Source organism: Chamaea fasciata, unplaced genomic scaffold (assembly GCF_029207755.1).
Source record: "Chamaea fasciata isolate MVZ Bird 193981 ecotype frontalis unplaced genomic scaffold, bChaFas1.0.hap1 SCAF_26, whole genome shotgun sequence".
Taxonomy (NCBI): Eukaryota; Metazoa; Chordata; class Aves; order Passeriformes; family Sylviidae; genus Chamaea; species Chamaea fasciata.
In genome coordinates, this window is record NW_027094111.1 from 4,622,086 (window position 1) to 4,645,359 (window position 23,274).

A 23,274-nucleotide genomic window follows, 5' to 3' on the forward strand; every position below is an offset into this window, starting at 1 on the left:
CATGGGGAAATGTGCTGGCAGGACACACGGACATCGGAAAAGGAGACCAGCAGTGACGGATTCCACCCCAGGCGCAGCTGAGGGAGCTCGGAAAGGGGCTGAGCCTGGAGAAAAGGAGCTCAGGGGGGACCTTATGGCTCTGCACAACTCCCTGCCAGGAGGGGACAGCCGGGGGGGTCGGGAACAGGGACAGGAGGAGAGGGAACGGCCTCAGGCTGGGCCAGGGGAGGCTCAGGTTCGATTTTGGGAAATTTCTTCACTGAAAGATTGTCCCTGCCTAGACTGCTCAGGGCAGTGGTGGAGCCCCCAACCCTGGAAGTGTTCAAGAACGGTGTGGATGTGGCACTTGGGACATGATGAGGAGGTGTTAGGTCACAGGTTGGACTAGATGATCTTAAAGGTCTCTTCCACCCCAGCTCATTCCGCGATTACACGACCGTTCCCGCTCTCCGTGAGGCACTGAGGGGGCCGGGGCGGCGCCGGGGGCGGGGCTACCCCAGCTCCGGCCACGCCCCCGCCCCGGCTCTCGCCCCGCCCCACCCCGCGCAGGCGCAGAGGCGGCGCTGGGCCTCATGCGGTTCCCCGCCGAGCCGGCCGCGAGCGGCGCCGCGCGCGCTCCGCACCTCCCGCCCGCTCCCCCCGCGCGCGCGCTGTCCGCGCGCCCGGCGGCCCCAGGTGAGAGCGGCGGGCGGGACCATCCGGGCGGCCCCGGGGGGGGGGCGGGGGCGGCCGAGCGGGACCCCGCGGGCCCGGTGGGGCCGCACGAGCGGCGCGCGGCGGAGGCTCCGCGCGGCCGTGGCGGGAATTTCTGGCGGGAGGAGGAGCGGGCGGGGCGCCGGCCCTCAGCGGCGGGCGGGGGAACGTCCCGGGGGTCGCTGTCAGGAATGTCAGCGCCGGGCAGCGTCCCCCTGGCAGAGCCCGCGGTGAGGCGGCGCCGGTGTCTGTCGCGTCCAGGCGCGGGACAGATGAAGTACATCCTGGTCACGGGCGGGGTCATCTCGGGCATCGGCAAGGGGATCATCGCCAGCAGCATCGGCACCATCCTCAAGTCCTGCGGGCTGCATGTCACCTCCATCAAGATCGACCCCTACATCAACATCGACGCCGGCACCTTCTCCCCGTACGAGCACGGTGAGTGCTCCCCGTGCCCGGTGTCGGGGTCCCGGGGCTGGCTTGGCTTGCCGGGGGTCATCTTCATACGAGCCTTTGTGCCTGGTCCTGCTGCTGGCTGAGCCTGCCAGCACTGCGGGCCGGCTGGTGAGGCTGCTCTGTGCCCAGCCCACAGCACAGATGTGCTCTGGCCTGTTCTGCCTGCCGCCTTAGGGGGCCAGTCCCCACAGTGCTGGTCCTCTCCGTTATAGAAGAGTTTTAGTTCTGTTCGCCACTCTTAAAGTTGCTGTGGCAATCGGGGAAGGGGTTTCCTTATATTGAATTCTTCCACGTGGCTGACGTGCGCTTGTGCGTGTTTCTGTGCCTGCAGGGGAGGTGTTTGTGCTGGATGATGGAGGGGAAGTGGACCTGGACCTTGGGAACTACGAGCGCTTCCTCGATATCCGGCTCACCAAAGACAACAACCTGACCACTGGGAAGATCTACCAGTATGTCATTAACAAGGAGAGGAAGGGAGATTATCTTGGCAAAACGGTCCAAGGTGATGCAAAACTTCTCTCATGTATTTCACTCCTGGCTGGATGCTTTTTGCCCTTCATCTTCCCTTGAGGCTCTGCACCATCCTGCTTGTGTTTGGACTGTGCTGGACTTGAGTCCAGCTGTCTAATGTACCCAATGATAAATGTGAACAGACTTCAGACCGATACATTTTGGGGTTGTTTGTTGGCTGGTTCAAATGGTTAATGCTATTGTTAACTCATGTCATTAGTAAACCCAGAGGGTTTGTGAGTATCAGATCAATCCCTTTCCTTTTTAACCACTCTCCACAGCTGGTTGACATCAGGACTTTTACAGACAGTTAGAAACAGAGTCACTTTCTCTGCTTAGGGCAAAGAACAGTTTGTGCTTGAATCTTTCAGCCTAAAGGAAACGTTGCTTACATGTGTTTAAATTAAGGCAGGGTTCCATTTCCTGCCAAGGCACTCAAAATCTCAGCCAAGAATAATCACTTCAAAAATGCATAGCTCTTTAAAGACACAAATTCCTGCTCAAGCCCTGTGGGAAGCACTGGCTAGTGATTGTCAGTAATTTGCTCTCTAATGAGTTAAGAGGGAGAAACGAGTGTGGGGTCTTTAACCCTTGCCTGGGTTTCTTTTCCAGTTGTTCCCCACATCACAGATGCCATACAGGAATGGGTAATGAGGCAGGCACGGATTCCTGTGGATGAAGATGGCATTGAGCCCCAAGTTTGTGTGATTGAGGTTTGTAACTTTTTAAAAAAGCAGGTAGTTTTGTTTCTTGTGTGCAGTAAACTGATCTATATGCGTACTTTGCATATTTCTTTGCAGAAATGTTCAACTTTTATTGTTATTGAATGGGTTAAAAATTCTCCTTGTTAACTTCACTTACTCTAACATCTTAAATTGCAACCTGCAGCTGCCTCATGAGGAGCAGCCCCACAGGACCCCAGGGAACAGCTGGAGCTGTGTCAGGAGGAGATTTAGGCTGGAGATCAGGGAAAGACACTTCCCCCAGAGGGGGCTGGGCACTGCCCAGGCTCCCCTGGGAATGGGCACGGCCCCGAGGCTGCCAGGGATGCCCAGGCCGGGATTGTTGGGGGGTCTGGGCAGGCCTGGGGGTGGAATCGGTGGCTGTCTTCCAGCTCAGGATATTCTATGAATTAACAAACAGAATGAATTTTTTAGCTCTTCTAACTTAATATGCCGGTGGAAACAGTTGTCTTTCCTCTTCAAAGTGACCAGTTCAAGCACAGACATGGGGCAGGGAATGGCACCAGTTAGTGGTGGCAGTTCCCAGTGTGTTTATGGAACATTCTGCTGCCAAAAGGAGATGGAGCAGGCGAAGGCTCTGACGCTGCTGAGCTGGCTGCTGGCATTTGCTAATGCTTGTCACAGAGCCCAGGTCATGGTGACTTGGACTCTGCCTGCAGCTTGGGTGCCAATTTCTGTGCCAGGATCACAAGCCCAGATCTGTAGTGCCAAGGAGGTGCTGTCTGACAGGGCCCGGGAGGCTCCAGGGATAGTCTTGTACCTGTTCCTGCGTGTGTCCACTCTGTATAGTTCCTAAAACTTAATAGAAAATTTGCTTCTCAGTGCCACCTAATGTTCGTGAATCATAATTCTCACATCCAAGTCTTTTCTCTGTACAGAAAATAGAGGTCAGGCTCATGTCTCTGGAGAGGTCCTGCCCATAGAGGAAGCTGATTTTCTTGTGGCTTTTTGATTTGTGGGGAAATTATGAAGGTAGAATAGTGCCTGGAGTAGATTGCAGACTCTGAAAGTACTGCATGTAGCTGTTAAATCCTGGTGCTTTGAGTGGAATAGAGTCACAGAAGATCCTGAATTGGAAGTGACCCACAGGGAACATCCAGCCCAGCCCCTGTCCCTGCCCAGAGCCCCCAACAATCCCAGCCTGGGCACCCCTGGAGCGCTGTCCAAAGGCTCCTGGAGCTCTGGCAGCCTCGGGGCCGTGCCCATTCCCTGGGGAGCCTGGGCAGTGCCCAGCCCCCTCTGGGGGAAGAACCTTTCCCTGCTCTGCAGCCTGAGCCTGCCCTGGCCCAGCTCCAGCCGTGCCCTGGGTGCTGCCCCTGGCCCAGAGCAGGGATTGGAGCTGCCTCTCGGGAGGAGCTCTGTTGGTGTTGATGCTCCTTTAGGCAATCAGAGGGATGTGCTGGGGAGGTGTTTGTGTGTTGTTGTGTGTATTTTCTTGTCTTTAGTGTACACCTTCACCAGGTGCTGCTTTGGCAGCAGCTTTAATTCTCTCTGTCTGTGTGTTCTCAGCTCGGGGGCACCGTGGGTGACATTGAGAGCATGCCCTTCATCGAGGCCTTCCGCCAGTTCCAGTTCAAAGCCAAGAGGGAGAATTTCTGTAACATTCACGTCAGTCTCGTTCCCCAGGTGAGGATATAGGTGGTCAGAGGCTTCATCAGTCCACAATTTCCTAAACAGGTGTTTCTGAAATGCTGCATCTCTAAGTGCTGTTACTTTTGTATTTCTGTGTATACATAAACTTCTGGCAGAAATGCAGAGATTACATGCTTGTGTGTTTAAAAAGTCTTACAGGAATTGAACAGGAGCTTTTCAAAGGGTGTAAGCGTGTAATAAAGGCTTGGGGGTTGCAGAAATGCAGCATGAGCATTTCTTGTGTCAGACTGAACTGGGCTTGACAGAGCAAATTGATAATTATGGAGTGCAGATCAGTCTTTGTTCTCATCTCCCTTCTTCCCCTTCTGTGCAGGCCAGGTGATATACAAAGAAAAATCAGAAATACAAAACATTAGGTATTTGGAGGGAGCAGTGCATAAGCCTTGGGCTCTCCGTTCATCTCCTTCCTGCACTGGGCAGATTGGAACTTGCTGTTGCTTTCAGTCCTCGGGATTAAAATGGGCTACATGAGGTTCATGTGGATTGTCCAAGAACTGAGTCAAAGTTTTTATGAAATGGCTCAGAGTTTAACCTGCTGAATTGTTGCTGCTTGTCACAATCTGACACCCCAACTGCTCTTCTCTGCCCAGCCAAGCTCGACAGGGGAGCAGAAGACCAAACCCACCCAGAACAGTGTTCGTGAGCTCAGGGGTCTCGGGCTCTCACCAGATCTGGTAAGGTTTGTGTTGCACGGCTTTGAATGTAAAAATCTGGCATGTTGCAGCAGGAGGCTTGTCTAAGTAATGCTTAAATTGAGAGCTTTGTATGGTGGTGATAAATAAGGAATAGAAATGGAGTTGTGGGGTTTTTTTTTCTCAAATCACAGAGACTGCACAAAGACAGCTCTTTTTAGAGGTTTGTTTTATGAATGCCTGAGTATTTCTGTTTTGCGTCACCACCCTGATGTTGCCCTGCTCTGTCAGATTGTTTGCAGGTGCTCCACTCCACTGGATACCTCAGTAAAAGAAAAGATTTCCATGTTCTGTCATGTTGAACCAGAACAGGTAAGCATTGCTGTCTGTGCCTCCCTGCAGTAAATACTGGAGCTGTTTGTCAGGCGCTGAGGGGAGTTTTGTCTGAGTGCAGCAGTTCTAGCTCTGTGCGTTGGTAGCTGCATAATTCATTTGCTGCTTTGTCTTACCTCCCTTCCTGACACATGGACCTGTTGCTAAACCACTTCTTTTTGTGCCAGCACCTAGGTTTTCTTGTAAGGTGATTGGTGTAAGGTTAGAGAATTTTATGGAATCCGAGGTGATTTCTGAATCGCTGTTTTGACCTTAATTATACTTCTACATTCCTTCTGTGAACATAAAACTCTGAGATTTTCCAGTATTTAGAGGTGAAAAGATTGCCCAAAATTAAAGGATAGATGGCTGTACTTCATACACTGCTCTTTTCACAATATTATTCTTCTGCCCAAGAATTCTTGAGGAGAGATTTCGCAGAGGTTGAAATGGTGTTCGGGGGAAGCATTGCTTCACTTGGATGTTGTGATATGCACAGATTCCATGTTTGCACCATTCTTTCTGTACTGAGACTCATAACACATTCTAAGGTGGACCTTGGAAAATAGTCAAAAGTATTTAGTTCTGAGTATTAGCACTTTTCAGTCCAGCAGGAGCTTCAAAATGTTGTCTTTTTGTGAAAGACTGAGTATAACTTCACAATCCCAGGTTCTGCCGGGTAATTTTTATTAATCTGCTCTACAGCAAGACCAAACTTGAGTCCTGCAATTTCAAGCATTTCACTGCTGTGCTTATATGCAATAATGGCAATAATGTTGACGTGTCATCAGTAAAATAGCTACCTCCTGTTTGCCAGGAATTCAGAATAAGTTGGCTCTTGTCCCTTTCCAGGCAGTTTAGTGCAGTTGTATGTAGTTGCTGCTCTGGCTGCTGTTGCACTTGGATTGAGAAAGAAACAGCACTGAGGGTAAAAGAGGAAAGTGTACAGCCAGGATGGTTTGAGTGGTGGAATGTAGAACTAGAGCTCTACTTTCATTTGAGTCAGTAGAAATAGGGATTTAAATAAGTTTTGCCAGTGTATTTTGGATCCTTAAAGTACAGGTTCGTTATTAATGGACAGGTGACAGTTGTCCTGAGCCATCATTTCCCATTTCAGTGAACTAGAACTGTTGATGCCGATTTTCCTCATTGACCTAAGAATTCTTTGGTCATAGCTGTGGAATCCTAAATTTGATGAGGGGCACCCTGTAAAGTGTATTGCAGCATTGGGGTCCCAGATTTCCCTGGGTTTCAGTCAGACTGGGAGCCCTGGTTAGGAGGGACGGTGGTGGGAAGGGGGAAGCTGTGCCTGGGGCAGTTTGGCTGCAGCTTCACTTGGGATTCTGTATCACAGGAGTCTCTCTGGAGTGTTCTTTGAACTTTGCTGTGTGCTGCTCACATAATGTGCTGGGCAGCTGACTCCTGCTGCTGGGTTACTGTGTCATAGCCCTTCCCAAGGGGCTCCAGGGAGCAGGAATGCCTTGCAAGTGCTGAAGAATGGCTTTTTCAAGCTGAAGGAAACCAGTATTAAGCTATTGCTGTGTTATTCAGCATGTTATTGGAAGTTTAGGTGGTTGTATGGTTTTCTGCTAGAGACAGGAACGCTGAATATCTGAGTGAAAATGAGTGTATGGCACCGGATGGCTGTGTTTTAATGTCACCCTTATTTTATTGAACAGGTCATTTGTGTTCATGATGTCTCCTCTATCTACCGGGTTCCTCTGTTGTTGGAGGAGCAGGGAGTTGTGGATTACTTCAGGCACAGGCTGGACCTTCCCATCGAGAGGCAGCCCAGGAGGATGCTCATGAAGTGGAAGGAGATGGCTGACAGGTGAGCTGGGCACACTGCAGCACACTTCAGGATTGGTTTCTGTTCTTGCCTGTTGGTTGTGTGAGGTGGTGAGTGTTACTTCCTGTTCCTCGAGGGTTCTTACATGCTCACATGGTTTTTTTCCTTTTGCTCAGAGCCCCAGAAAGTTTTCCCAAACCCATCCAAACTTTGAGTCTTTCCGAGGTGGGGAGCCCACAGCTGCTGTAGGCAGCCTGTGCCAGTGCCTCACCGCTCTCATTGTACAACATTTCATCCTTGTGTCTAAATCTCCCCTCTTTTAGATTAAAACCATCACCGCTTGTCCTGACACAACAGACCCTACTAAAAGTCTGTCCCCATGTTTCTCATCAATCCTCTAACTGGAAGGTTGCCATAAAGTCTCCCTGGAGCTTTTTCTTCTTGAGGCTGAGTCACCCCAATTCCCTCAGCCTTTTTCCATAAAATCCTGTGAGATAAACTTGGTGAGATCCTTATCTTATGTTAGAACTCTACTGTCTGAGTCAAACCCAGCTTGAAGTAATTAAAAGCTGCACAGCTCTGCCCTCCCTTTTCATAAAAAAACCTCTCAGTGACATTACAAAGTGTTGAAATCTTTTTGCAGCTATATGAAGATGTCAGGAGTGTCAATAAAGAATATTTCTGAGTGTGCTTTCAGGCAAGTGAGACAGGTGTTTGGTACCTGTTCTGAGACTCCTTGGACACTGGGGTTTTTTTCTTGTGAGGAATAGACTCAGTGTTCATGAGGAAATAGTGAATGGAGTCTTTTCAGAAAGGGCTTGAATGTCAACTGAAGCCTTAAATGTGTTTGTTTTTATAAGGAATTAATTTTCAAGATCCAGATGCTTTTCTTTATTTCTGTGCCAGCCCTGTCAATAACATTTCCTTTTGATGGGGAAAGCCCTTGGTCAGCAGCTGGGCTGAAGGTATTTAGCAATTCTGAGAGAAACTTCTAACAAACTCTTGGCTGTAGGCAGGAGTGCTGTGTGAATCCCATGCTGCCAGGTGCTGGGGATTGAAAGTGTGGGCAGCAGCAGCCTTAGGAGTCCAGAAATGCTTTCTGTGTTTGTAGCTGCTGATATGAATCCATCAGCAGCGTGGGAAGATGCTGTGCGGTACAAACATGTGCCAAGCTGTGCTTTGATCCTCTCCTAGGACTTCACTGCAGCCTTTGAATCTAACACAGCTTCCTGAAAAGGCAGTTTGGATCTGCTCAGAGTGGCTTTTCATCATCAGGGGAGATGAGTTAATTTATATGTGGCTTTCTGCAACTGTTTTCCTCAGTCAGTGTTTTGGTTTTGATCTCGCTTTGATGTTTCTGAATCGTAATTTTTATAAAAGGTCACTCTCCCAGACGTCAGCTCTGTTGGACAGACAGGAGAGCACACAGCTGGTTGTTCCTTGGAAAGCTGAAGAGAATGGGAGTGATTCCCATCCCTCTCCTGTTCCTGCTGGAATAATAACCTGCGTGTCGTGGTGTTCTGTAGGTACGACCGTCTACTTGAGACGTGCTCCATTGCACTGGTGGGCAAATACACCAAGTTTTCTGACTCCTACGCCTCTGTCATCAAAGCCCTGGAGCACTCTGCCCTGGCCATCAACCACAAACTTGACATTAAGGTAGGGATGGGTCTGTGTGTGGGGAAAAAACTCCCCCTGTCCTACTGCCACCTCCAGAGCTGCCCATCCCAATGCGGATTTTCACAAACCCACAGACAGAGAGGGAGAAGTGATTCAGCCAGTGAACATCCCAATTGTCCTGGCGTCAAAGCAGCTGTTTTGATGATAGCAGCATTAAAACAGCTGTTATCAGAGCCTAAAGCAGCTTGAGAGCAAACCAGCCTCTCCTGTGAGCTGTATGAGGTGTCTGGAGTGGGTGGAAACTCCTCAGTGCTGAGCTGTGGCAGTGGCAGATGGGTTGGAGGAAGGGCACTCTCTGCTTTAATTTCTCTGACACTTGTTGCAAGTGATCCTCTTTGGGGGTTGTTGCTGTTAACCTTGTGGCACTCAGGTTTTATGATGCTCCTGCCTCAGGCTTCATTAAGGTTTTCGTGCTGGTTTGGCTGCAATGATGCTTTTAGGGGTCTTGGTCATAGCTGGATGCTCTGAAGAGGTGAAATATGTACCCACTGCCAGAAATTTTGTTTTTATTTCAGTGGATTTCTAAATGTCCAGCAGTTTCATGATGTCAGTGAGTCATGGAAATAGGTGGTTGCTTTTTAACAGTACTGATCTAGGTCGGGGTTTCCTTTCAACTTCCAAAATCAGTTGAGGTGAAAATCAGCAAAACAAGTGAGACTGGTGAAGTGCAAACCCTGTGGGTATTGCCTGGTGTGTGAGGGGCTCAGGAGTGAAGTGAGCTCTGTGAGCCTTGTGCACTCAGTAGCTGTAGTTAAAGAACTGATTGCTAGTTCTGCAACTTCCAAAAAAAGAAACAAAAAAATAGAAGGACAAAACAGTTCTTTTAAAGGGTTAGCAGCCTGCCAGAATGTCCAAAGTTCAGAGGTACTGGAATACTGGAGATGAGAAAATGGAAGAATTGCAGGGTTTGTTTCCATTGTCATAACGCCCTTTAATTACAGCAGCCTGTGTTTCACCATATCCTGTTTGTCCTTCAGTGCCTCTTGAAGAAGATGTTTGTTTGATGAGAGAGGGATAGTTCTTTTCCCTCTCTGTGTGGCGGTTTGTGTCTGCACAGCCGCATATTCCCACCTTGCTGTGCTGCATTAACACCTCACATTTAACAGCTCAAGCTCAGGGGCTTGGTGTAAGTCACAGCAGAGCTGCAGGGAGGGGAGGACAGAGAAATCGTGGGTTCTGTTTGTGCACCAAGAGCAGGGTGGTGAGGGAAAGTAGTTTTGTTGGCTAACAGAGGGGAAATCAGCCCAGAAAAAACCTGAAATATCCGCTAGGAAACAAATCCAGAGCCGTCCAGGAGGAATGATGCTGTCTTCATTTAATGAGAATTCAGGAGGTCCTGTACACTCTTGAGGCAATATCTCATCATCCTTTTTTGGGGGGGATTTTTTTTTTCCCAGTACATTGACTCTGCTGACTTGGAGCCAGACACTCTGCAGGAGGAGCCTGTGAGGTACCACGAGGCCTGGCAGAAGCTCTGTGGTGCTGAGTAAGTTCTGCTGTGGCCTTTTCCTTGGAGAATGTGTGATAAACCTGCTGCTGCTGCTGACAGCTTTGGAGTCAGGGGCCTCACTGGAGACTTGTCAGCACACTCTGACAAGGCCCCAAACACCTCTAGGGATAAGATGTTAAAAGGAGAATTGTTAAATAATTGAGGGAGGTGGTGAAAGGCAGCAGGGGGGGAAATGATCGTGCTGGTGAGGAATGCACACCTGCATGATCAGGTGGAAAGGGTGAGAGAAAATCAGGAGGAAGGAGAGGGTCTGGTGAAGGCTGTTAAAGCCAGGGTGGGAATGGAAGGTGGAAATGGGGTGACAAGTTCTTCAGAAATAAAGTGTGGGAGGGGGGAAAAGCCTTAGTATCAAAGGAATGCCAAGAGTTAGCACAAAAACAAGAGCAAGTGGGGCCTGTTACCCCTCAGGGTGGCAGGATTTGAGTGAGATCAGAAGAAGGAACCTCCTGCAGAGTTTGGTGTTAGCACAAGCTGACATTGTAGCCAGAGGCTTCTTCAGCATGGGCCTGGCTGGGTGATGAGTTTGCAAACAGTTTGGTGCAGGGTGTGTGAGTCCCACAGCATGAAGTGTTTCAGCGTGGTAACCTGCAAAATATCTGGGATCTCTCTTTGGGGCGGTAAAATTGGCATTTATAAAACATTTATAAAATCTTCCCCTGTAAATTCTGCTTTATGTGAGAGCTCATGTGAAGTCATGTGGAAGCTGCTGCTGCCAGGCCTTGCCACGTGGCTGCTCCAGAGCCCTTTTCAGGGGGGAGGTCTTGTAAAAACATGATTTTAGGGGAGGGAGGTGATGCTTGTGGTTTGGGTGTGTGGTTTTGGGGCAGCCATGCTGAATGGAATCTTTTCACCCTCATGCAGTGGAGTTCTGGTTCCTGGTGGATTTGGTGTTCGAGGGACAGAAGGCAAAATTCAAGCTATTTCCTGGGCAAGAAAACAGAAAAAACCCTTCTTAGGTGAGAAACGTGTTTCATCCATAAGAAGAAATGAAGCAAAGGGGAAAGGAGGTTGAACAACAGGCTGACTGGTCTGCAGCAGGAGCTCCCCTGATTGTCTCTGGTGTGTGGGATGAGCAGTTTTTGCAGGCAGTGGTCTGAGGAAGGCAGTGATCTGTGCTCAGCTGAGCTGGGAGTGCAGCCTCATCCCTGCCTAGCTCTGAAGTGGTCAGAGTTGGCTGGGGTGTGCTGGCAGGGAGTCTGTAGTGAGGGGAGAGCAGTCTGGGGATGTTTCAGATCCGGCTGTGCTGATCTCGGCACCAAGAAATACGTGACTGCATTTCAGTGAAGGGTCTGTGGTGAGAGACTGAGCTGGTGTGTGAGCAGAGGGGATGGGAAAGGGAGGGAAGTAAAGCTTGGCAGGACTGCAGACCCCTAAATCCCCCAAGATCTGCCTCATCCAGGTTTTCCTGTGACTCAGGATACTCTGTGAAGGTGTGTGTGGGCTCAGAGCTCCTTGTCCTGACCTGATCCATGTCCTGCCTTTCCTTCCCCAGGAGTCTGTTTGGGAATGCAGTTGGCTGTGGTGGAGTTTGCTCGCAGTGTCCTTGGTTGGCAAGGTAATGGCACAAAACCCTTCCTGCCTTTGGTCGTTTCTTGGGTTGCTTGAATGATACCTGTCATTTTTTTTTAGATACCTGTGATTTTTAGATTTTTCATAGGTAGGTTTAATTTTTTACCTAAGCCTGTAAAAATCCCTCTCTTTTGCTAATTCAAAGTAAAAAGAGCATTTTCCTTACCCTATTTAAATAAAAATCAATGAAATAAGCCATGCTTATAATGACAGAAAGCTTCCTATTGCTTAACATGAGGTTCAGCTCCTGAATGAAACACCTTGGTGGCCTCTGTGTGCTGGGCATCCCAAATTCCCACTGCAGTCAGTGGGAACGAAGCCCACAAAGCAGTTCAGCCAAGCCAGCAGTTGCAGCTCCTTCAGTGAGTGGAGTTTCCTTGTGAGCCCCACTGCTGGAATTGAGCAGGTCCCTGTTAACAGAACCACCTAAATGGAGTTCTCAGCCTGGCTCTTGATTCTCTGCAGTAGTGAGGGTGGGGAAAAAGGAGTTTCTCAGACCACTCTGCTCCTTTCCCCCTCCCTGCCGTCATTTCTGTATTTGAGGCTGTTGAACATGTGTTTTTCCGGAATGAGGGTGGGTTATCCTAAGGCTGCAGCCTTTGAAATTGATACCACACAGTGCTGACAGCCCTGTTCCTGCTGCCTGGGGCGTTGTGTGCCTCAGGGGGAGCTCAGCACAGCTGAGGATGAGGAGCAGCTGTCCCTGGGGCAGGTCCTGTAGGTGATGTCGTGGTGTGAAGCCACTGGGTGTTTCTGATTGCTGAACCTTACGTTGCAGATGCCAACTCGACAGAGTTTGACCCCAAAACTTCTCATCCAGTGGTGAGTTTATGGTGATTTACTTGTGATATCCTTACTAGACTTGCCTGCACGTCCCTGGGCGTGATTCCCAGAGCAGCTGTGGCTGCCCCTGGATCCCTGGCAGTGTCCAAGGCCAGGTTGGATGAGGCCTGGAGCAGCCTGGGACAGTGGGAGGTGACCCTGCCCATGGCTGGGGTGGCACTGGGTGGGATTTAAGGTCCGTTTCAACTCAAACTGTTCTATGACAGCTACAAACAGTCCTGAATTCCTGGGAACATTTGAGGAAGGATCTGTGTTTCTGGTCCAGGGTCCACCATAATGATTGGTTTCTGCCATAAATTAAAATGCTACTCAAAGCTAGGAAGTTATCAAAAAACAGCTTATGGTATTAATTATCAAAGAGTAAGCAATTCTGACCTGGGGGTTTTGTTTCCATAAATTTGCCTGTTTGTTTAACGTGCAGTTCAGTAAACTGCACAGTATTGGTGTGTGCAATGTGTGTAAACTCTGACTGAGGCCATTCCCTATGTGAAAGTTTCCTGAATATCCACAGATCTCCCATGTGTACTGGACAACTTGGCCAGCCAACCTAGTTCTGCTGGCCTGCCTTGTCAGGACAGTGCTCCTTGAGCTGCTTTCCTTGGGTATTTTGCATTAATGTCGGTGGGATTTTTTTTTCCTTTAATGTGTCAGAGTCTGCCTGTTATTGTTATTCCTCCCTGATTCTCACCTCCCTCTGAATTCTTTCCACAGGTCATAGACATGCCAGAACATAATCCTGGGCAAATGGGTGGGACAATGAGGCTTGGCAAGAGAAGGACACTCTTCCAAACCAAGAATTCAATCATGAGTAAGGCCCTTTCTCCCATTTTTGGAAATGTTCCCTGGTGATGGCTTGCATGGATGGTGGGATGGGGAAGGGACACCTGGGGATGTTGAAGCATCCTTGAATAGCAGCTGTTCACAGACTGCTCTGATGGGGAATGGGGATCAGGGAATTTGGTCCCCTCTAGAAGTGGCAGGTCCTGAAGGATGCTGATCAGATGGATGTGTTAAAAGCCGTGATCACTGCTCTAAGGAACATCTTCCTTCTGCTGCAGGGAAGCTGTATGGAGACCACGATTTCTTGGAAGAGAGACACAGACACAGATTTGAGGTAAAAACGCTCATGTAGGTATTGAGCTTTCCTGTGTAATCCAGACACAAGAGATCATGGCTTGTTCTTGCTTCTGGTTTTCTAGGTCAATCCAGAACTGAAAAAGTGTTTTGAAGAGCAAGGTCTGAAGTTTGTGGGGCAGGATGAGGAGGGAGAGCGGATGGAAGTGGTTGAGCTGGAAGGTGAGTCCTTAAGCACTTGGTTTGTGGGTGTGGGATGGACAAGGGAAAATGTGTGGAGGGTAATGGAGCAGATTTCCATGTGGGACCCATTCAGACTCTGTTGGAATGATTCCATCCATAAAATGATGGTAAAAATAAAATCCCATGTCTCTCTCCATTTATGGACAAAAGTCATGGAAATAAATGATCAAGGCTTCCCCATCATCAGGGCTCCAGCATAGTCAGGGTTTCACCTGCAGCTCAGGCACCAGCTTGAGAGACTTGATGTGAATGTTCTGTTTGTTCCTCCCAGAGCATCCTTTCTTCGTTGGAGTTCAGTATCACCCCGAGTTCCTCTCCAGGCCCATCAAGCCGTCACCCCCATACTTCGGGCTCCTCCTGGCATCTGCAGGGAGACTCACCCACTACCTGCAGAAGGGCTGCAGGCTCTCCCCCAGGTGGGTTTCAGACAGACCCCAGTCAGAGCTGTCACAGGGCAGTGCTGCTTCCTGCAGGATAACCCTGAGCATCCTCTGGGCACAGAGCTCCTGGGGATCACCTGGTGTTGCACCACCCCTTCTTTCCACTCTTCTTTTGAAGGTTCATGTCTGGTGTGTTGGGGCTGGTTGTGGGGCCACGGAGCTGCCCTGCAGAGAGGCCCTGGCTTCAGGGAGAGGACATCTGCAGCCTTGTGCTGTCAGCCAGGGGCTTTGGGGAAGCTGAGGCTGGGCCTGCTCTTTTACATGACTGGAGACCTCAAGGGCTTTTCCCTCCATTCCTCAGACAAGTCCCACCTCGTGGCTGGTCCACAGGAAACTTGTTCCTGTTGCTGGTTTAAAGAACAGGCCCTGGTGGTTGCAGTCTCATATTTTTTTTCTGCTGCCTTCAGCTTTCTTTGGTTCAGTTTGGAAAGCAAGTGATGTTTTGGGTGGATTTAATGGTGCAGTTACTGGGTGCTGCTGTTCCCCAGTGCCTGAAATTCTGTTTGGCACTCAGGACTGTGCAACAGATTACAACCATTTGGTACTGACCTGTTCGCCTCACAGAGAACACCGAGGGGTTGCTGAGTGCTGACAGGCACTAAACAAAGACCAAATGCAGAGGAGAATGAGCAGTGCCTGTGTCAAACCCAGGGAAATGCAATGCCAGAAGGAAAGTGTTGGCTTTGTGGGCTGAGCTGCAGTGCAGCTGCACCACGGGATTCCTGTGTTGGGGTTGACATCATCAGAAGAGTTTCATGTGTGAGGGACTCTCATTTCAGCGCCTCCAAGGGTTGAGGGATATTTTAATTCTCTGCTTTTGCACATTTGAGTTTGCAATGGCTCATTGCAGCAGAGGAGCCAAACTTCTCCCTGTGCTGCAGCATCCCACATTAATTATCAGTCCTTAAAGCACTTTGTGCTCCCTAACCCCAAATCTTTGTACTCCTGCAGGGACACCTACAGCGACCGGAGTGGCAGCAGCTCTCCTGACCTGGAGATAACAGAGCTGAAGTTCCCTTCAGCAAATCATGACTGATTCTGGTAATGTCTCATGATCTCAACCTCTTCCTTTTGGAAGAGAATTCTTGCCCAGTGTTTGCTCCTGGCATCTGCCTTCCACATTATTTCTCACACCCTGAGATGTGCTGGTGCCCACACGTGTTCCAACCCTGCTGAGGGCTGGGTGGTGCCTCTGTCTGTGTAACAGCTGGGGATAAGTGTTCCTTAGCAAAGTGCCACACAATAAAATACAAATACACACAGAGGAATTCGGGGTTAGATTCAGATAAAAGCACCAGTGGAGCACACATTCCTGAAAATGGGGGCAGAGCTCTGCAGGGGGTTCCTGGTTTAGGAGATTGAGTATTTTGCAGTCCCTCACCATTGTGAAAGAACACCTTGGAAGTATCCGTTGTGTCCATCTCCTGGGACAGCAGTTCCTGTCAGACCTAGGGCTCAAGCTCTGGTCTGTAAGGGCTGCAGGTGTCACAGGGATGTGGAAACTGGATGTACACAATCCTGGGAAGGAGAGGACACTAAAACCTGGCTGCACTCAGACTGCACCACTAAAACAGGCAGACTGCAAATTTGCATTGTCCCTCTGTGCAGTGGGTAATGATGGGTGTGACACCTGCCCCTGCTCTGGCTGGTTTGTGTGGGGGCTTTGCAGGAGTTGAGCAGCATCTGCACACACCTCCGGGGCACTGAAGGGGTCCAGCCCTTCCCTCCTCCCCCTTCCCTGTGTGTGACACTCGCAGAGTGCCCTGCAGAGGGAAAGCCGGCTCAGCCCCAGTCTGTCACAGGACACTCCCCATCCCGGGGTGCAGGATTGGGGCCAGATGTGATTGCTGGGCATTGGGCTGTTCCTCAGCTGGGTCAACACCAAGAATTGAAGAATTCTTCTGAGTTTTTATCTAAAGATACTCTGACCCTTGGTCTCCCTGGCAGTATCCCTTGTGTTCCCTCATGTGGCAGGGCTGGTGGCCTGGAGGCTGTCCCCACGTGGGGAAGCTGTGGGGAGGGTGGCACTGTCCCTGGGACTTGTCTCAGCCCGCCTCCCTTGGGGCTGCAGCACGATGAAAACGTTGATTTGATGCTGGCCAAAGGGGTTCAGTCCTGGCTGAGCAGGGCTCACTCTGTGCTCTGTGGGGGTGTGGGAGGAGCCCGTGTCCAGGGGAGCAGGTGACAGCCTTTGGTGGTGCCACAGTGCCCCTGGAAAGGTGACAGACTCCCCGGAGCTGGGCACACGGCCCTCCTGTCAGATTCTGCCTCCAGTGCTGGGCAGTTCCGGCCTGCGGCTCTTCCCTGTCAGTAATTCCTGCTCCTTTTCTCTTTTCCTCTCCAGGTGTGTCCTTGCTGCAGAGAGGAGTCTCCATTAGGTTTTCCTGGTGTTCTTACAGCAGTAGCTTCCACACCCTCAGCTTTGGGCTTTCCTAACTTATGGGTTTTTAATTTTCATTCTGAGATCCTGTCCCTTATTTCCTCAGCTTTCCTGTCCTTCACTTATTTTCTAAATAGATCTTGGGTTATTTGTGAAGGAGAGTTCACACAGGCCCCTCCAGACTTCCTTCAGCTGCTCCAGCTTGGAGGTCAAAGCAAACTGGGGTGTGGGATTTGCTGTGTTGAGGGGAATCCCATGGCACACATCCCTCCCAGTGCAGGGAGTGTTTGGCATCAGGGTGCCCTGGACACTCACAGTGGAGTTGCTTTCTCCAGTCTTTCTGCTCCCTCCTCAGTCTTCACTTCCTGGTGAAATTATGGATGGCACAAGATTTTGGGGGCTTGGCTTAGTGTCTGAGCTGGGCTGTGTTAGAAGAGAGGACTCAGTTTCATGCAGCCTTTTTGGTTTGGGGTTTTTTTGTTTTGTTTTCAGGGAACGGGGGAAGGGGGTGATTTTTATTTTATTTTTTTTTTCAGTAGCATTTGCAAACGTTTGGCACTGGTGCTCTTGGTGCATTCATTGTCACTATGAATTTGTAACCAGGAAGATCTTCCTGGAATAGTGTTACTCTGGAACACGCTCAGCTCTGGCTGACGTGTCACTGCAGGGATGTGATTAACTGGGATCAGGTTGTGGGCAGCAGGAGAACAAAGCTGCCAGGGAAGCCCTGACCCCAGGGGTCCGTGTGAGCCCTCCCTGCAGCTGCTCCTGGGGCTGGGAAACTCCGACCCCTTGCATCAAGGGGGAGGTGAGAACAGAGCGAACCACTGAACCACTTCCACTGCTGCCTTGAACTGTGTCCCTGGCCTGGGGCACAGCAGCTCCTGGTGCTTTTTCATGGATTCGAAGCGGAGCCTTTTGTTGCCTTTTTGTCCACGTCGGAGTCGCGTGTCCTGTGCTCCCGCAGTTCCCAAGGGCTGTTCCTGAGGGAGGGGCTCACCCTGCCCTCGGTGTTGCCTGTGTTGGGTGTTGCTGTCCAGCTGTGCAGTGCTGACGGGGCTGAACTGCCTTGGTTCCCTGCCTGCTGCTGCCCCGGAACAGCCCGTGTGGCCTTGGGTGATGGAGGGGAAAGGAAGGAAGGAGAAGTGTCTCCGTTGTCTGGTGTGGCACAGTCAGACTCCAGCAGCTCTGGAGTTGGGGAAGAGCTGCACGGTCAGACCTGGCTGAGCCATGAAACCAAACCCTGTCCTGTCCCTCCTCAGTGATCTCCCCAGCCCCCCTTGCTTTAGTCCTCAGTTGTTTTAAAAATTCCCTGTGAAGCTGCTGTGAGCCTGGAGAGCTTCGAGCATTCCTCGTGTGCCGAGTGCAGCTGTTGTGCAGGAATTACCGAGCTGCAGTGCTCTGCTCCTGCCCAGTCCTGCCCTGCCCTGGCTGCTCCTGGGGCACGGTGAGATCCTCCCTCAGCTGCAGCACAACTGTGGGGTTGTTTTTTTTTTTCTCCTGAAATGTTTTAGCCAAAACCTTGCAACTGACTTGGTCATTAAATGCTCATTTGTAACAAACTGAGTAAGGAGCCCCGAGCTTGTTTTGTTCCTGCCTGCTCCGGAGGGAAGGACTGAAGCACAAAATGCCCAATCTTGAATCAATCCCCTTTAAGCTAGCAAGAACTTGTGAGCTGTATTCACAGTGGGTTTAGACATGGAGCTCCGACGTCTGAAGTTACAGAGCTTCCTTCCAGCAGTGGAGAAACCTGGGGAACCTGGGCTGAGCCTGCAGGCTTTGCAGGGCTGATGGTTTCCAATGGCTTTGAGCTGCCCCAGGAGGGTTTGTCTCGCCCCCCTCCACAGCTTGGGATAGTTTCAACAGCAGTGAGCAGTTAAAGAAGATGCAGTGAAAATTTACAAATAACCTGGGCGTCCCTGGGGCTTGTCACCGAGGTTTGGGAGCTGGGTGGCTTTAGGGCCTCACCCAAGCACTGCTGTGCCCCAACTGCAGTGTCCCAGCCCAAAACATGGATGGATCCAGGTGTCCCCAGGCTGTGCTGCCAGGGGAGGGCACAGACATTTGTGCTGCAGTCCCTGAGGGGCTGCTGCTGTGGGGGAGAGGTGCTGGCACAGGTGAGCCCCAGGACCTCATGAGCCTGGGTGGGGTCCCCGTGCTGTGACAGGTGGCCCAGGAGGAGTCACCTGGACAGGAGCCCTGGTGTCCTCAGCCCAGGGGCAGCGGCGCTGAGCCTGCAAGGAGAGACCTGGGGCCCTCTGCCCCCTCACCTGCTGCTGGACCTTGACCAGGCAGGACTCTCCAGCACCCACCTCACTGCCCTCCCTGAGGTGCCCCTCACCTGCCTTCTGCCACCAGGCTGTCACCAGGTGGGCGCTCCAGGTCAAGCTGGGACACAACCCCCGGCTCTGAGCACACGGTGAGACCCGTCCCCCCCGGCTCCATCACTCACCACGCTCGTCCTGGGCCAGCCCTGCTGAGCCCCGGGCGGGGCCCGGCCAGGCCCCCTCGGCCTCCGGCGCCTCCGCGCCGCCCTGGGGGAGGGAGCAGCCCTCGGGAGCTGGTGTGGCTCTGTGCTCATGGCAGTGGGCTGCTGGGGGGCAGCGTGAGGGACTCGGGCTCAGCCCTCACCCCTGTCCGGCTGCAGGGGCTCTGCCCACCTCCCTCACCGGCCCCAGGGCCCCAGGCAGGGCTCGGAGGGGTGTGGGCAGCGGTGGGTTCCGGGCTCAGCCGGGGGCTGCCCCTGCCCCGACATCCCGCCCGAACTCCGGCCTGGAAGAAGGAATTGCCAAAGCCTCTGTCAGCACCAGGCGGGACAGGCGGGGGTGTCGGCCTGGGGCTGCCTCAGGGGCTGGGGGACACAGCGAGGACACGATGTGCCGCCCCGGCACCACCAATGACCGCCGGGCCCTTCCGTCCTGTCACCCTTGGAGTGTCGCTTCCCTCAGCCCCACCCTGGCCCTGCTCTCCCTCGCCGCCCGCAGGAGCGGCCGGGGGCCAGTCCCGGGGTCAGTCCCGGGGTCAGTCCCGGGATCAGTCCCGGGGTCAGTCCCGGGGTCAGTCCCAGGGGTCAGTCCCGGGGTCAGTCCTGGGGTCAGTCCCGGGGTCAGTCCCGGGGTCAGTCCCGGGGCCAGTCCCGGGCTCAGTCCCGGGCTCAGTCCCGGGGTCAGTCCCGGGGTCAGTCCCAGGGGTCAGTCCCGGGGTCAGTCCTGGGGTCAGTCCCGGGGTCAGTCCCGGGGTCAGTCCCGGGGTCAGTCCTGGGGTCAGTCCCGGGGTCAGTCCCGGGGCCAGTCCCGGGGTCAGTCCCGGGGTCAGTCCCGGGGTCAGTCCCGGGGTCAGTCCCAGAGTCAGTCCCGGGGTCAGTCCCGGGGTCAGTCCCGGGGTCAGTCCCGGGGCCAGTCCCGGGGTCAGTCCCGGGCTCAGTCCCGGGCTCAGTCCCGGGGTCAGTCCCGGGGTCAGTCCCGGGGTCAGTCCTGGGTTCAGTCCCGGGGTCAGTCCTGGGGTCAGTCCCGGGGTCAGTCCTGGGGTCAGTCCCGGGGTCAGTCCCGGGGTCAGTCCCGGGATCAGTCCCGGGGTCAGTCCTGGGGTCAGTCCCGGGATCAGTCCTGGGTTCAGTCCCGGGGTCAGTCCCGGGGTCAGTCCCGGGGTCAGTCCCGGGATCAGTCCCGGGGTCAGTCCTGGGGTCAGTCCTGGGGTCAGTCCCGGGGTCAGTCCCGGGGTCAGTCCCGGGATCAGTCCCGGGGGTCAGTCCCGGGGTCAGTCCCGGGGTCAGTCCCGGGGTCAGTCCTGGGGTCAGTCCCGGGGTCAGTCCCGGGATCAGTCCTGGGGTCAGTCCCGGGGTCAGTCCCGGGGTCAGTCCCGGGATCAGTCCCGGGGTCAGTCCTGGGGTCAGTCCTGGGGTCAGTCCCGGGGTCAGTCCCGGGATCAGTCCCGGGGGTCAGTCCCGGGGTCAGTCCCGGGGTCAGTCCCGGGGTCAGTCCTGGGGTCAGTCCCGGGGTCAGTCCCGGGATCAGTCCTGGGGTCAGTCCTGGGGTCAGTCCCGGGGTCAGTCCCGGGGTCAGTCCCGGGGTCAGTCCCGGGATCAGTCCCGGGGGTCAGTCCCGGGGTCAGTCCCGGGGTCAGTCCCGGGGTCAGTCCTGGGGTCAGTCCCGGGGTCAGTCCCGGGATCAGTCCTGGGGTCAGTCCTGGGGTCAGTCCTGGGGTCAGTCCCGGGGTCAGTCCCGGGGTCAGTCCCAGGGTCAGTCCCGGGGTCAGTCCCGGGGTCAGTCCCGGGGTCAGTCCCGGGATCAGTCCCGGGGGTCAGTCCCGGGGTCAGTCCCGGGGTCAGTCCCGGGGTCAGTCCTGGGGTCAGTCCCGGGGTCAGTCCCGGGATCAGTCCTGGGGTCAGTCCTGGGGTCAGTCCTGGGGTCAGTCCCGGGGTCAGTCCCGGGGTCAGTCCCAGGGTCAGTCCCGGGGTCAGTCCCGGGGTCAGTCCCGGGGCAGCACTCACTGCCCGTCCGTCCCTGTGCTCCCGTCACGGCCGGGGCTCAGCCCAGCGCTGCTGTCAGTGCACAAACAGCGGGGAGGAACTTGGTATCCTTTTATTTATAAACAAATCAACGTAAAATAAGTGCAGAGGGAAGCCCTGGCTGCCCCCCCCGGGGCCTGGCACCGGTCACACCGAGGGGTCCCGGGCCGTGCTGTGAGCGAGGGGCTCCGTGAGCGGCCCCCAGCCCCGGGCCGGCAGCACGGGCTGCGCTATAGGACAAAAAGCCATTTTGCCTTTTTATTACTTTGGGGTTTGGGGTGGCTTTTGTTTTGTTTTTTTTTTTTGCAACTTTGCCCCTTAGGGGTAAACCTGACTCAGTGCAAGAGCCTGGAGGGTTGGTCACCACAGGGGCCCGTCCTGCTGCTGGCCAGGCCCTGGAGGCTGCAGGGGAGGGCGTGAGCTGTGGCTCTGGACGCAGAGGGTGAGCTGAGGACAGGAGAAGGAAGTGCTTGGAGTGGAGATTCCATCCCAGCCCTTTGGTCACTGCAGAGGAAGCGTGTGTTTGTGTGTGTGTGTGTGTGTGTGTGTGTGTGTGCTGAGGTGCGTGTGTGGGCACACACTGGCCCCACCAGCCCAGTCCTGTCAGCTGTGTCCTGTCGGCCCTGCCCCAGCTCAGGCCAGGCTGGTGCCGGTGATGCTCTGGGGGTCCAGGCAGCCCCTGCCCCACAGGCAGCCCCCAGCTGGCAGCTGCTGTCCAGGGGACACCGAGGTGGCACAGCTGGTGGCTCCACTCCAACAGTCCTTGTGCAGCTGCAGAAACATCTCTGGGACCACGGGAACCACTCAAGTGCCATCAAAAATAAATACATTAAACTGCCTGAGACCAACAGGTGCCTCGGGATGGGCAGAGCCCGCACAGGAAGAGCGATGCCGGGACAGGTCACCACCCCGGGATGCTCTGGCCAGACCCAAAACTCTCTTGCACACGTTGAGCTGGGACAGACCAAAACTCTAGAGGAGCAGGAGGGCCCCTGGGAAGACAAACCTCAACAGCTCTGGCATAAAATCACCAAGAGTTGCGAGTTCAACACAGGTAGAAAAATCATCTCATCATTTGAAACAGACAACTCCTTAGTAAAAAAAAAAATTCCAAAATGAAAAAAAAAAACAAAGGAAAAAAGGCGAGAAGGATCAGCCGAGTCCTGCAGCATCCAGGCAGCCTCCAACACCAGCCCAGGCCCAGCTGTGCCAGGGGCACGCCAGGCCAGCCCCGCTCCTCAGCTCTCCCAGCTGGCTCCATGCTCCCACACGGCCTCCCCAGTCTGGAAGAAATATGAAGCCCTCCACCCCTGGCTCGGTGTGCCCAGCTGGAGCCAGGGCAGGAGCTGGGGGCAGGCAGAGCCGGGTGGATGGGCTCTCCCGGTGGGGAAGATGGAGCTGGGTGGTCAACGCTCCGAGCTCGCTGCGGTGCCACAGGGCTGAGGGTGGACTGGGGCACCGAGCCCCGTGAGGCTGGGCAGGCTCGGTGCCCAGGGGCTGCCCCGGGAGCGCTGAGCCGCAGCGGGAGGAGCTGAGGCAAACACCCAGTCCCCTCCCCATGGGCACTGCCTGGAGCGCTGCTCCATGCCAGGGAAGCAGGAGCTCACGGAGAAGTGCTGGCTGGGCAGCAGGGAAGAGACCCTCCGCTTCCAACGCCCACAGCTCGAGTCTGGTGCAAAGCCCAGCTGTGCCGGGCTCCTCCTGAGCTCTGTCGGGGCCTGGGCGGGCCCGGCCGGGCGGCGGGAGGGGGAGTGTGCATGCGAACCTCTCGGCAGGTGAGCGCGGGCGGGGACGGCCGGGAGCGGAGCTTCCAGGGTCCATCCTGCCGGGAGTCCTCTCAGAACTTGCCTTGCTTTAGCTTGTCGATGTGGTAAGTGAGCTTCAGGGCTGGCCCCAGCTTCAGACCCATGTACTTCATCATCATGTCGCTCCGCAGCAAGAGCAGGGCTTTCCCGTCGATCTCCTGCAAGGATGAACGACAAAGCTTGTGATGGCACCCGGGAGCCCCAGCCCTGCCCCAGCCACGTCAGGCCCTAAATGCAACGGCAGGCCTGGTGTGAGAGCCCTGCTCAGCAGCACCCCAGTATGGACCCCAGTATGGACATCCCAGTATGGACATCCCAGTAGGGACACCCCAGTATGGACCCCAGTACGGACATCCCAGTATGGACCCCAGTGTG

General features: G+C 53.7%; 2 protein-coding genes across 8 annotated transcripts in view; one reads left to right on the forward strand and one right to left on the reverse strand.

Annotated features, from left to right (window-relative positions):
- Window positions 1-579: 579 nt before the first annotated feature.
- Window positions 580-18,153, forward strand: CTPS1 (CTP synthase 1). Its single transcript, XM_066204408.1, has 19 exons — window positions 580-675; window positions 955-1,131; window positions 1,481-1,651; window positions 2,272-2,372; window positions 3,912-4,028; window positions 4,646-4,729; window positions 4,979-5,059; window positions 6,739-6,890; window positions 8,375-8,507; window positions 9,926-10,014; window positions 10,900-10,994; window positions 11,531-11,593; window positions 12,386-12,429; window positions 13,162-13,258; window positions 13,509-13,564; window positions 13,650-13,746; window positions 14,039-14,183; window positions 15,159-15,248; window positions 16,552-18,153. Exons 2-18 carry the CDS (start codon window positions 966-968, stop codon window positions 15,241-15,243), a joined length of 1,776 nt encoding a protein of 591 aa, XP_066060505.1. The 5' UTR covers window positions 580-675; window positions 955-965; the 3' UTR covers window positions 15,244-15,248; window positions 16,552-18,153.
- A 2,999-nt stretch (window positions 18,154-21,152) lies between these two features.
- The window catches only part of SCMH1 (Scm polycomb group protein homolog 1), a 65,971-nt gene continuing 63,849 nt past the window's right edge, over window positions 21,153-23,274 (reverse strand). For all 7 annotated transcript variants that reach the window (XM_066204315.1, XM_066204317.1, XM_066204318.1 and 4 more), the window contains one exon: window positions 21,153-23,057. In XM_066204315.1, the coding sequence (XP_066060412.1) occupies window positions 22,932-23,057 (126 nt within the window). In that variant the 3' untranslated portion in view covers window positions 21,153-22,931. The remainder of the gene's footprint in view (window positions 23,058-23,274) is intronic.

Coding starts and splice junctions, on each gene's coding strand:
- CTPS1 (XM_066204408.1), top strand. CDS start 966: ATGAAGTACATCCTGGTCACGGGCGGGGTCATCTCGGGCATCGGCAAG. Junction 4,029..4,645: donor ACGTCAGTCTCGTTCCCCAG/GTGAGGATATAG, acceptor TTCTCTGCCCAG/CCAAGCTCGACAGGGGAGCA. Junction 13,565..13,649: donor GACACAGACACAGATTTGAG/GTAAAAACGCTC, acceptor CTGGTTTTCTAG/GTCAATCCAGAACTGAAAAA.